The sequence below is a fragment of the Haliotis rufescens genome, unplaced genomic scaffold (genome assembly GCF_023055435.1).
Source record: "Haliotis rufescens isolate VD_foot unplaced genomic scaffold, xgHalRufe1.0.p SCAF_14, whole genome shotgun sequence".
In the NCBI taxonomy this organism is placed as follows: Eukaryota; Metazoa; Mollusca; class Gastropoda; order Lepetellida; family Haliotidae; genus Haliotis; species Haliotis rufescens.
Genome location: NW_025963824.1, coordinates 34156927 through 34171536, shown reverse-complemented (window position 1 = coordinate 34171536; position 14610 = coordinate 34156927). Strand labels below are relative to the sequence as shown.

The following is a 14610-nucleotide window of genomic DNA, read 5'->3' as shown; positions in this document are numbered from 1 at the left end:
GATCACTTTGTGGAAGGGCCCTGGACTCTCCACCTCTCCTCACCAATTTCTCCTCTTTCCTCCGCGCGGGGCTCTTCCTCCCGTCCTCCTGAGATACCTCCTTCTTCTTCTGAAACGTACAACATCAGAAGTTAGCGTCGTGCTCTAAGCTGGCGCCACTATTGTTTTAGTTGCTGGGTAACGGATAGTTGTTGAACACGGCAGTATTCCAGCTGATCCACAACCATCTCCGGACATACACAAACTGGTGCTTCATATTGGAGTGAGTGAGTACGGTTTTACGCCGCTTTAGCAATATTCCAGCAACATCACGGCAGGGGGAACCAGAAATGGGCTTCACACATTGTACCCATGTTGGGTATGAACCCGGGTCTTTGGCGTGACTAGCGAACGCTTTAACCACTAGGTTTCCCGACCGCCCGTCTTCATATTGGAAGAGTGGTGGCAGGATACACTGATGCATGACTGGATCGTGATATTTTACTTCCCGATACAAGTATTGATCGCAGTCGCACACTCAGTAGAAAATATTGATTCACATCTTAAATGTTTACCTTATAACTGTTACACCAAACACTGATTAGTAGTGAAAAGTAGTAGTGAAAATTAGAAGTGAAAAAGTAAATATTTTCATCCATTGCACCATACTTGACACTGCCAACTGTAAATCGTCAGTGTGCGAGGTATTTAGCCATCCTGTCTATGACAAATATGGCTAACACACCACAGATAAGAGCACTTACAAGAATCGTGATACGAGTGAGAGCTTTAACCACTAGGCTACCCCACTGCCCCTCATTAACACGAGGTACACACAGTATTTCAGTAGGAACTCTGAGATCACAACATGATATGAATAGAATCTCGTAACAGCGACCAAAGCACCACCTACAAGCATGGCGGAACACAAGGACATGGCCAATAATGGATGCACCCGCTGCATTTAAATTTTCAGTTTGCTATCGAAGAAATGGCATGCAAATGGCAGCGGAAATGTATCAAACACTCATCATGTTGCATCAGTGATCAGAAAACACTGTTACACATCCTACTTGGCAGAAACTCACATGTCCCCATCTTGATCAGGGGGGTTTAGTGTACAATACACACCCTGCTTTGCGGAAAGCATGTGCTTTCCATGAGTGAGTGAGTGAGTGAGTGAGTGAGTGAGTGAGTGAGTGAGTGAGTGAGTGAGTGAGTGAGTGAGTGAGTGAGTGAGTGAGTGAGTGAGTGAGTGAGTGGGTGAGTGAGTGAGTGGGTGGGTGGGGTTAGGGTGTATGAGTTGGGTTTAACATCTCTTTTAACATTATTCCAGTTATATCACGGCGTGTCAGCTTAATGTGGGAGGAAAGCCCAAAGTGATGCAGGTCTCAGACGTTTACCACTTCGGTGAAAACCACGAGCACGGGTATGGTGCTGACAAACTTAGTAACATAATCGGGGCGAACCGGGATTCGAACCCACAATCATAGGTTTCTGGCGTGCACAACTCTGCACAGCGAATCACTACGCCTGAGACGACTGGGCCACCCCGTGAAGACCTTGTTAATGATTGGGACATGGGAGTTTCTGATAGTTAGTGAGACATTTCAGTTTGGACAGTTAAAGATGTGTCGTGGGATTCTCTCACATCAAGAGTACACCTTACAATATAGTGCCATTACAGGGCATTATTCAAAATTATAGACATGTTATATCGCCATAACAGGGTGATATTACATTATACAATAACTGAATGTAAGCATTGTTTGCAGTTCATTGTGCAACCTGCACTGTCAAATGTAACGGAACAGTAGAGTGTGCATATTATACATAGTTTGGGGTAAATATGGGCTGAATTTCATTATTATTTTTTTGCTCATTATTTTGGATATTCCGCAATATCAATAAGTACCGTATTCGACGTAATAAGCGCCCCGCTCTAATAAGCGCCCACGGCGATATTAGCTAATATATTGGCTAGTGAACAATCCAAATGAGCATCCCTTCCAATTCATCAATGTTCACAAGACTTATTCATTCGTGTATAATACGCACTCGTGTGATACATGCAACCTTAATCATGGGCAATTAAATCCTAGAAAAATATATCTGTCGTCCATAAACCTTTCAGGCTGTCAGCATAAACCACGAAATGTATCTTTCAACTCTGTTTTTTTTCACCAAAATAATATTCTAATAAGATACCCCTATTTCTAATTTTGAGAGCGCCCTGGGTGCTTATTAAGTGAAATACGGTATGTATCATGATATCACGAGACCTTTGGGGAAACTCGGCTCTACACGAGCCATCAAACAGAGGCAGCCTGTGATCCAGGTCGGAAATAAGTAGAAATTAAAAACTCCTGTGATTAATCTTGCTTAGTGTGCCACGCCCCTCACCTCCAGAGCCGTGATCATGGCTCCGATATCAAATGCAATTGGCTGCTTTGACTTCTTCCCGCCTCCTCCTCCGCCATCTTTCTTGGCCTCCTGGACCACAGCTGGCTCTGAGATTATTCCCCCTTGTTTGGAACTCTTCTGTGACTTGCTGGAGCTCGCCTCCTGACTTCCAGCGAGGCCCTGTTTGGGTTTGAGACTCAACTCTTTCAGCATCTGCTGCTCCAGGCTGATCTCGGCCAACTCCACCTCCGCCGCCTTGTTGGCAAGCTCTCGCCGTTTCCGCCGTTTCCGGGCACTTTTTGATTCCTGTTTTGAGTCTGAAAGAATAATTGACACATTGAGTGAGGTTGGTTGGTTGGTTTGTTGTTTAATGCCGCACTCATCAATATTTCAGCGGTCTGTAAATTATCGGGTCTCGACCAGACAATCCAGTGATTGATATCATGAGCATCGATCCACGCCATTGGGATACGATGACATGCATCAACCAAGGACACATAGAGGATGAGGGTGGACTCTGAGTAGCCATCATTTCGGTGGCCAAGTGCGACTTAAATCTATGACAATCTTAAGTGAGTGAGTGAGTGAGTTGGGTTTAACGCCGCTTTTTACAGTATTCCAGTTATATCGCTGCGTGTCAGCTTTAAGTGGGAGGAAAGCCAGAAGTGATGCAGGTCTCAGACGTTTACCACTTCGGTGAAACCCACGAGCACGGGTATGGTGCTGACAAACCTAGAAACATAATCGGGGCGAACTGGGATTCAAACCCACAATCATAGGTTTCTGGCGTGCCCAAGGGACGCAACTCTGCACAGCGAATCGCGGCGCCTTTGACGACTGGGCCACCCGTGCCCCCCTATGACAATCTTGGCAACCTAAATGTAATGATGACTGGTGACAATATCTGTTTGAGATATCTGTTGCTCCCTAAAGACGTAGGTTCCTAAATATTCATTTCAGGAGCTTCTTGGCTGAGCGAAACAGTTGAGGATCATGAAAAATTCGGTGTTTTTTTCTGTAGTGAGGCTGGGCACACAATTTCATAAAAACATCCCAAAAATATTCCTAACTTTTTTTGTTCAGTAGATACTAAACCAATGAGTAGATATAACATTAGAAACATAGTTTCACATCTTTTGTTATTTTCAAACTTGTAAGGAACTATACCCAAGGCAACATCGTCATGAATTGGAGCCTTATAACACTTAGTGAGTTGGGTCGGGCACCTCACTGATCGGCATTTCAGTTGTCTCATGGTATGTCGTCATGAGCAGGGAGTGAGTGAGTGAGTTGTGTTTAACGCCGCTTTTAGCAATATTCCAGCAATATCATGGCGGGGGACACCAAAAATGGGCTTCACACATTGTACCCATGTCGGGAATCGAACCCGGGTCTTCGGCGTGACGAGCGAACGCTTTAACCACTAGGCTACCCGACCGCCCTGAGGAGGGAGTGAGTAAGTGAGTTGGGTTTAACGCCGCTTTTAACATTATTCCAGTTATATCACGGCGTGTCAGCTTAATGTGGGAGGAAAGCCCGAAGTGATGCAGGTCTCAGACGTTTACCCAAGAGCACGGGCATGGTGCTGACAAACCTAGAAAAATAACCGGGGTGAACTGGGATTCAAACCCACAATCATAGGTTTCTTGGACCACTGGGCCACCCATGCCCCCCCATGAGGAGGGAAGAGAACCTGAAGTGATGCAGGTGTCGGATGTTTACCACCTTGTTGAAACCCACTAGGACAGGACGGGTATGATGCTGACAAACCCAGAGTGACATGTTCCTATTGATATCTTCACATTCCATCAGTGTATTCAGGTACTGAGCCGTGAACATCGGCAACACACTGACAGCCCCTCCATCACTACTCTCAAGTCATCACTGTTCTGCTTGTAATCAGTGAAGCATGCCCGACCCTCTCTGTCCCTGTCGGCCTCTAATGGTCATCAACATCACGTGCATGTCTCAAGGAATTTACAAAGAAAAGGCCATAGGCTAAGAAAATTTGCCACACTGAATCTGAATGGTCCCGTGGTCACAGGGGATGCAGCAAGCTCCTCACAGCGACAGCCCGTTCGCGGAGCTCTCTATACTTTCGCTGCCACCAGTCATAACTCCCCACTGTGATAGGTGGCCACAACCATGCTTGGAGTTGAACTAGCAACCGAAAAACCGTTATGTTTACAAACAAGTGACGACTGTCGTGACGCCGAATACACTGCTAAATTATTTGAAATTCTGTTTCATTAAAACTATCATGTTATTGATATAGTAAGAATCTAAGGGAGAAGTTGGTTGATTTTCCGTTAGTTTGCAATCTCGAACCAATCTGATTATTAAAACAACAAAGTAAATTCCTCTGGAAACCATGGTCAGTTGTAAACCTTTTCAAAATGAAATATGATGGTATTCCCAAAGACATAAACAAAGGTATAAACGGTGCTACATTTGGGGTTAGAGGGCAAATTTCAATATTCTTTTAATGGCTGCGTCCACATTGGTGGCAGCGACGTTACCGAGAGTGTAACAAAGGTGTCACACGCTGGGGGGGAGCTTGGGCATGCAGGTGTATCTGTCAAGTGGGTTTTTGATAGCTCAGGGTTTATCTACACTTGCTCAGAGGCTGCTATTCAGCCCCTAGTTTGCAGCAAATGATTGTGATTTATAATCCTAAATCATTTGTTTTAAATATCAGAGAGATATTGTAGGAGAGGACACTGTGAACAGGATGCTATTAATGTCCAGGGGTTGTAAATCAATGTATTGTTTTGTTCCTTTTTTTGTTGTTTAACGCCACACTCAGCAATATTCCAGCTGTATGACGGTGGTCGGTAGAAAATCGAGACTGGACCAGAAATCCAGTGACTGACAACATGAGCATCAATCTATGCAATTGAGATACGATGACATGCATCAACCAAGTCAGCGAGTCTGACCACCTGATCCAGTTAGTTGCCTCTAAAAATGAGTTGCTGAAGACCTATTCTACCCCAGTTCTTCACGGGTCAGTTGTGTCCTGGGCCTCGTATCGGGATACACTACTGTATCAGCATATTGTTACACCACTCATAATGTTACAAAAATGGACAAAATCAAATATAAGCTTTTTCATCAAAATTATTTTAAAAATGTGAAGCAGTAAGCATTTCACATTTCATATTTCCCATCTGCTGTTACAGGATTCACATGAATAGTTGTTAGAACTAGAATGGCCTGTACCCTCATCAGATAAAGGAAGATCTAAACATAGCAATTACTTTAACTGTCATGAACTTATGGTCAATGAGAGCCGAACTGCTAGTGAGATAGCTGGACATGGAAATGTAATAAGTAGTTGATTGTGCGTACAATGAGTTGCGGACCAGGTAGACTAGCCTTGCTCCAAGGCTGTACTGAAAGAAAAGTCCATGGATGTGTAGTAATTCTATGCTCCTGATAGGCAAGTCTAGACATGTGGACAGTACAGGGGAATCCACTCTCTTATAGGGAAAACTTGTGCTTATTTACATCATCTAGAAATTATGATTTAAACTAATAATTATTGCTGAGAGACTTGAGCAAGTCTACAGGCAGAGTGTGTCGCTATGACAGCCACCCTCTGCTTCCCGCAGCAGTTGCCATCACAAAGAGACTCGGTGTCCATGGCTGTGGTGAAATATTAATGCTGAGTGTGGTGACAGTTAGCTCCCTCACATGTGTGTCACAATATCCGTCATGGAACAGTGTTAAGAAACAAAAAATCACAGTTACAGTTTAATGGTCGACTCATTTGTAAAACAAGTAGCTAGTAATTAGTCTAACACACATCACTGTAACGACCAACAAGGGAAGAAATACCCACAGACAAGGCGCTGTACCTCCAGAGCACATTCATGGAAGGGCTGTCAATTAGGGATTCTCAGAACTGCTTCTAACTGGGGCCAGGGGGGTATATTCTGTTCTAATCAAACCAATCTCATCTTGTGGAAGTAATGTGACATTCTGACCTAGAAGCATGTGAAGCCTGGCCTCTCCATGGGAACCTCTCGGTTCATTCATGTCGACTCCTACTGGGGCAGCCCCACCTCCCAGGCCAACCTTCTTGTGTATCAGCTAGCTTACCCACAATAGCAGCATATATACACACCATAGCAGCATATATACACACCATAGCAGCATGTATACACACCATAGCAGCATATATACACACCATAGCAGCATGTATACACACCTTAGCAGCATATATACACACCATAGCAGCATATATACACACCATAGCAGCATATATATACACACCATAGCATCATATATACACTATAGCAGCATATATACACACCATAGCAGCATATATACACACCATAGCAGCATATATACACACCATAGCAGCATATTTACCCACCATAGCAGCATATATACACACCATAGCAGCATGTATACACACCATAGCAGCATATATACACACCATAGCAGCATATATACACACCATAGCAGCATATATATACACACCATAGCAGCATGTATACACACCATAGCAGCATATATACACACCATAGCAGCATATATACACACCATAGCAGCATGTATACACACCATAGCAGCATATATACACACCATAGCAGCATATATACACACCATAGCAGCATATATATATACACACCATAGCAGCATATATACACCATAGCAGCATATATACACACCATAGCAGCATATATACACACCATAGCAGCATATATACACACGATAGCAGCATATATACACACTATAGCAGCATATATACACACCATAGCAGCATATATACACACACCATAGCAGCATATATACACACCATAGCAGCATATATACACACCATAGCAGCATATATACACACGATAGCAGCATATATACACACTATAGCAGCATATATACACACCATCATGACCATAGCAGCATATATACACACACCATAGCAGCATATATACACACCATAGCAGCATATATACACACCATAGCAGCATATATATACACACCATAGCAGCATGTATACACACCATAGCAGCATATATATACACACCATAGCAGCATATGTACACACCATAGCAGCATATATACACACCATAGCAGCATGTATACACACCATAGCAGCATATATACACACCATAGCAGAATATATACACACCATAGCAGCATATATACACACGATAGCAGCATATATACACACTATAGCAGCATATATACACACCATAGCAGCATATATACACACCATAGCAGCATATATACACACCATAGCAGCATATATACACACCATAGCAGCATATATACACACCATAGCAGCATGTATACACACCATAGCAGCATATATATACACACCATAGCAGCATATGTACACACCATAGCAGCATATATACACACCATAGCAGCATGTATACACACCATAGCAGCATATATATACACACCATAGCAGCATATATACACACCATAGCAGCATATATATACACCATAGCAGCATATATACACACCATAGCAGCATGTATACACACCATAGCAGCATATATACACACCATAGCAGCATGTATACACACCATAGCAGCATATATACACACCATAGCAGCATATATACACACACCATAGCAGCATATATACACACCATAGCAGCATGTATACACACCATAGCAGCATGTATACACACCATAGCAGCATGTATACACACCATAGCAGCATATATACACACCATAGCAGCATATATATACACACCATAGCAGCATGTATACACACCATAACAGCATATATCATGTATATACACACCATAGCAGCATATATATACACACCATAGCAGCATATATACACACCATAGCAGCATATATATACACACCATAGCAGCATATATACACACCATAGCAGCATGTATACACACCATAACAGCATATATACACACCATAGCAGCATATATACACACCATAGCAGCATATATATACACACCATAGCAGCATATATACACACCATAGCAGCATATATACACACCATAGCAGCATGTATACACACCATAGCAGCATGTATACCCACCATAGCAGCATATATATACACACCATAGCAGCATATATACACACCATAGCAGCATGTATACACACCATAGCAGCATATATACACACCATAGCAGCATGTATACACACCATAGCAGCATATATACACACCATAGCAGCATGTATACACACCATAGCAGCATATATATACACACCATAGCAGCATATATACACACCATAACGACATGCATGGATCGGTTGCCTGTGATACGTAACAATGGGATGGACTTCCAAACACAAGGGTGCTATACAACACCAGGGAGTGTAATACGTAAACACTCTGGTGTTATATATGTTGAAAAGAGCTGTGTTGATATCACACGTTGCCAGGTCAGTGTATGATACAGTGCAACAGTGTTACAGTGGACTGGTCTAATGTTGTTCCTGACCCCACATAACCCTGGCCAGGTCAGTGTATGATACAGTGCAACAGTGTTACAGTGGACTGGTCTAATGTTGTGACTGACCCCACATAACCCTGGCCAGGTCAGTGTCTGATACAGTGCAACAGTCTTACAGTGGACTGGTCTCATTTTCTTCGTGGCCCCTCATAACCCTTGCCATGTCAGTGTCTGATACAGTGCAACAGTGTTACAGTGGACTGGTCTAATGTTGTGACTGACCCCACATAACCCTGGCCATGTCAGTGTCTGATACAGTGCAACAGTGTTACAGTGGACTGGTCTAATGTTGTGACTGACCCCACATAACCCTGGCCAGGTCAGTGTCTGATACAGTGCAACAGTGTTACAGTGGACTGGTCTAATGTTGTGACTGACCCCACATAACCCTGGCCATGTCAGTGTCTGATACAGTGCAACAGTGTTACAGTGGACTGGTCTAATGTTGTTCCTGACCCCACATAACCCTGGCCAGGTCAGTGTCTGATACAGTGCAACAGTGTTACAGTGGACTGGTCTCATGTTGTTCATGGTCCCACATAACCCTGGCAATGTCAGTGTCTGATACAGTGCAACAGTGTTACAGTGGACTGGTCTAATGTTGTGACTGACCCCACATAACCCTGGCCATGTCAGTGTCTGATACAGTGCAACAGTGTTACAGTGGACTGGTCTAATGTTGTGACTGACCCCACATAACCCTGGCCATGTCAGTGTCTGATACAGTGCAAAAGTGTTACAGTGGACTGGTCTAATGTTGTTCCTGACCCCACATAACCCTGGCCAGGTCAGTGTCTGATACAGTGCAACAGTGTTACAGTGGACTGGTCTAATGTTGTTCCTGACCCCACATAACCCTGGCCATGTCAGTGTCTGATACAGTGCAAAAGTGTTACAGTGGACTGGTCTAATGTTGTTCCTGACCCCACATAACCCTGGCCAGGTCAGTGTCTGATACAGTGCAACAGTGTTACAGTGGACTGGTCTAATGTTGTGACTGACCCCACATAACCCTGGCCATGTCAGTGTCTGATACAGTGCAAAAGTGTTACAGTGGACTGGTCTAATGTTGTTCCTGACCCCACATAACCCTGGCCAGGTCAGTGTCTGATACAGTGCAAAAGTGTTACAGTGGACTGGTCTAATGTTGTTCCTGACCCCACATAACCCTGGCCATGTCAGTGTATGATACAGTGCAACAGTGTTACAGTGGACTGGTCTAATGTTGTTCCTGACCCCACATAACCCTGGCCAGGTCAGTGTCTGATACAGTGCAACAGTGTTACAGTGGACTGGTCTAATGTTGTGACTGACCCCACATAACCCTGGCCAGGTCAGTGTCTGATACAGTGCAACAGTGTTACAGTGGACTGGTCTAATGTTGTTCCTGACCCCACATAACCCTGGCCAGGTCAGTGTCTGATACAGTGCAACAGTGTTACAGTGGACTGGTCTAATGTTGTTCCTGACCCCACATAACCCTGGCCAGGTCAGTGTCTGATACAGTGCAACAGTGTTACAGTGGACTGGTCTAATGTTGTGACTGACCCCACATAACCCTGGCCAGGTCAGTGTCTGATACAGTGCAACAGTGTTACAGTGGACTGGTCTAATGTTGTTCCTGACCCAACATAACCCTGGCCAGGTCAGTGTCTGATACAGTGCAACAGTGTTACAGTGGACTGGTCTAATGTTGTGACTGACCCCACATAACCCTGGCCAGGTCAGGCTCTGGCCCTCCACAACAGGCAGCCTGGTGCGAACATCCCAACACACCTGGCTCCACACACAGTATTGACTGACTAGGACGTAGATGTATACCCCAACACACCCAGCTCCACACACAGTATTGACTGTCTAGGACATAGAGGTATACCCCAACACACCCAGCTCCACACACAGTATTGACTGTCTAGGACATAGATGTATACCCCAACACACCTGGCTCCACACACAGTATTGACTGTCTAGGACATAGATGTATACCCCAACACACCCAGCTCCACACACAGTATTGACTGTCTAGGACATAGATGTATACCCCAACACACCCAGCTCCACACACAGTATTGACTGTCTAGGACATAGATGTATACCCCAACACACCTGGCTCCACACACAGTATTGACTGTCTAGGACATAGATGTATACCCCAAACACCTGGCTCCAAACACAGTATTGACTGTCTAGGACATAGATGTATACCCCAACACACCTGGCTCCACACACAGTATTGACTGTCTAGGACATAGATGTATACCCCAACACACCTAGCTCCACACACAGTATTGACTGTCTAGGACATAGAGGTATACCCCAACACACCTAGCTCCACACTCAGTATTGATTGTCTAGGACATAGATGTATACCCCAAACACCTGGCTCCAAACACAGTATAAATTGTCTAGGACGTAGATGTATACCTTTATCAGCTGTAGATCACAGCATTATTAGTTCAACTGATCAATAAATCTTAGCAGGTGTGAGGTGCTAGTCTGCCATAGTCTCCCTGATTCCGAGCAAGGCTTCTTTGTGTATAAATGACACGTCAGGGATCAGTGTAGACCAACATTTAGTCTTTGAAATCTTATATTACACAATACCCTTCTCGACTCTAAGATTAAACAAATAATTTTCCCCGATGCTGATTTAATAGAGCTAGCTAGAACTGGCTAGACTTGCTTTTGTATACATATGCACATTGGTTTTTTTCATAAAATGAATATATTCCACTGTCATGGTGCAGGACTGGGATGAGTGAGGCAGACACCAGGAAGAGATGTCTGCACGGAGAACAGATCACAAAGTCACATGGTGTGATGTATTCAAACGTGCTGGGGTCAATGCAAGCAAACCCATAAAAGCAATAAACTATTCAGGCCGTGTGTCCCTGCATGCATGGTGGCTTGTACAAGTCCGGGCTGTAAGGCCATCCGACTGCATCATGGATGCTCTCAGTCAGACCTCTCCAACTCTTTCAACACTAGTCAGTTACTGCTGTGACACCGAGTTCCCAGAGACTCTTGTGTGTTAGATGAAGTCTACATTTATCAAGGAAATTATCTCCTTGTAAAACATCATGGCTGCTATGTTATACATCATTCGAAACGTCTAATCCTACTGTTTATACATATGAAAGTTATGTTCAACAAATTATTTTAAAAATATATTTTGACAATTTTTAGCAAAAATAAGATTTCAGAAAATCCACGTATCTATTTCTTTTTTATTTTTATTGTTTATGTAATTTGAAAATTATTTTATAGAGAAAACAAAATATGCTGACTCCGAGACGACCAGTCCTTCAGGTACACAACACAACCTCCAGGCTAGACCACAACACAACCTCCAGACTAGACCACAACACAACCTCCAGGCTAGTCCACAACACAACCCCAAGGCTAGTCCTCCAGGCTAGCCCACAACACTACCTCCAGGCTAGCCCACAACACAACCTCCAGGCTAGTCCACAACACAACCTCCAGGCTAGACCACAACACAACCTCCAGGCTAGCCCACAACACAACCTCCAGGCTAGCCCACAACACTACCTCAAGGCTAGCCCACAACACTACCTCAAGGCTAGCTCACAACACTACCTCAAGGCTAGCCCACAACACTACCTCAAGGCTAGTCCACAACACTACCTCCAGGCTATTCCACAACACAACCTCCAGGCTAGCCCACATAACAACCTCCAGGCTAGCCCACAACACTACCTCCAGGCTAGCCCACAACACAACCTCCAGGTTAGCCCACAACACTACCTCCAGGCTAGTCCACAACATAACCTCCAGGCTAGCCCACAACACAACCTCCAGGCTAGTCCACAACACAACCTCCAGGCTAGCCCACAACACAACCTCCAGGCTAGCCCACATAACAACCTCCAGGCTAGTCCACAACATAACCTCCAGGCTAGCCCACAACACAACCTCCAGGCTAGACCACAACACAACCTCCAGGCAAGCCCACAACACAACCTCCAGGCTAGACCACAACACAACCTCCAGGCAAGCCCACAACACAACCTCGATGCTAGTCAACAACACAACATCCAGGATAGCCCACAACACAACCTCCAGGCTAGCCCACAACACAACCTCCAGGCTAGACCACAACACAACCTCCAGGCTAGTCCACAATACAACCTCCAGGCTAGCCCACAACACAACCTCCAGGCTAGTCCACCACACAACCTCCAGGCTAGTCCACAATACAACCTCCAGGCTAGCCCACAACACAACCTCCAGGCAAGCCCACAACACAACCTCGATGCTAGTCAACAACACAACATCCAGGATAGCCCACAACACAACCTCCAGGCTAGTCCACAATACAACCTCCAGGCTAGCCCACAACACAACCTCCAGGCTAGTCCACAATACAACCTCCAGGCTAGCCCACAACACAACACAAATACAAACAACATCCGGAGTTCAGTGGGTGCACAGGACACAATACACACTGAGACCGGCCGGCGGCTGCCACTAGTGTCAATAAATCAATGCCTTTGTCACCGATACCGATTCCAAGAATAGCAGCTCTCTAACAACAATCTCCAACACAGCAAGCTCCACAAAAGTCAATACTTTTAGTATGTCACTTCACATGTAAACAGTCCAGAGATTAACTAGACTTAGGTTTAAATTCACATCACGGCCATATCAAGATTTTTCTTTTTCTCAGATAAACCATTGTGAAATTTACAACAAAGGCTAAAAATGGCCCACGTCTCTTATGAAAAGACATTTCGTAAATTTCTCTTGCCATGTGTTTTTCAAGAAACTAAACATAAAGAACATATATCCCTGTGTGTGCGTCTGTGTGCACAGTGCAGCATGTTTGCCTGTGTGAGTGTGTGTCTGTGTGTGTGTCTGTGTGTGTGTGCTCAGTGCAGCATGTTTGCCTGTGAGTGTATGTGTGTGTGTGTCTGTGTGTGTGTCTGTGTGAGTGTCTGTGTGTGTGTCTGTGTGTGTGTCTGTGTGTGTGTGCTCAGTGCAGCATGTTTGCCTGTGAGTGTATGTGTGTGTGTGTCTGTGTGTGTGTCTGTGTGTGTGTCTGTGTGTGTGTCTGTGTGTGTGTCTGTGTGTGTGTGTGCTCAGTGCAACACGTTTGCCTGTGTGATTGAGTGTATGTGTGTGTGTCTGTGTGTGTGTGCTCAGTGCAGCATGTTTGCCTGTGAGTGTATGTGTGTGTGTGTCTGTGTGTCTGTGTGAGTGTCTGTGTGTGTGTCTGTGTGTGTGTCTGTGTGTGTGTGTGCTCAGTGCAACACGTTTGCCTGTGTGATTGAGTGTATGTGTGTGTGTCTGTGTGTGCTCAGTGCAACACGTTTGCCTGTGAGATTGAGTGTCTGTGTGTGTGTCTGTGTGTGTGTCTGTGTGTGCTCAGAGCAACACGTTTGCCTGTGTGATTAAGTGTCTGTGTGTGTGTCTGTGTGTGTGTGTGCTCAGTGCAACACGTTTGCCTGTGTGATTGAGTGTCTGTGTGTGTGGCTGTGTGTGTGTGTGCTCAGTGCAACACGTTTGCCTGTGTGATTGAGTGTCTGTGTGTGTGTCTGTGTGCGTGTCTGTGTGTGTGTGTGCTCAGTGCAACACGTTTGCCTGTGTGATTGAGTGTCTGTGTGTGTGTGTGCTCAGTGCAACACGTTTGCCTGTGTGATTGAGTGTCTGTGTGTGTGTCTGTGTGCGTGTCTGTGTGTCTGTGTGCTCAGTGCAACACGTTTGCCTGTGTGATTGAGTGTCTGTGTGAGTGTCTGTGTGTGTGTCTGTGTGTGTGTGTGTGTGTG

General features: G+C 44.9%; 1 protein-coding gene across 1 annotated transcript in view; it reads right to left on the bottom strand.

Annotated features, from left to right (window-relative positions):
- LOC124121959 overlaps positions 1-14610 on the bottom strand; it is a 68420-nt gene that overhangs the window by 21107 nt on the left and 32703 nt on the right. The window contains exons 8-9 of the mRNA XM_048395322.1: positions 2383-2699; positions 44-109 (exon numbers count right to left, since the gene is read on the bottom strand). Coding sequence (XP_048251279.1) covers positions 44-109; positions 2383-2699 — 383 coding nt within the window. The remainder of the gene's footprint in view (positions 1-43; positions 110-2382; positions 2700-14610) is intronic.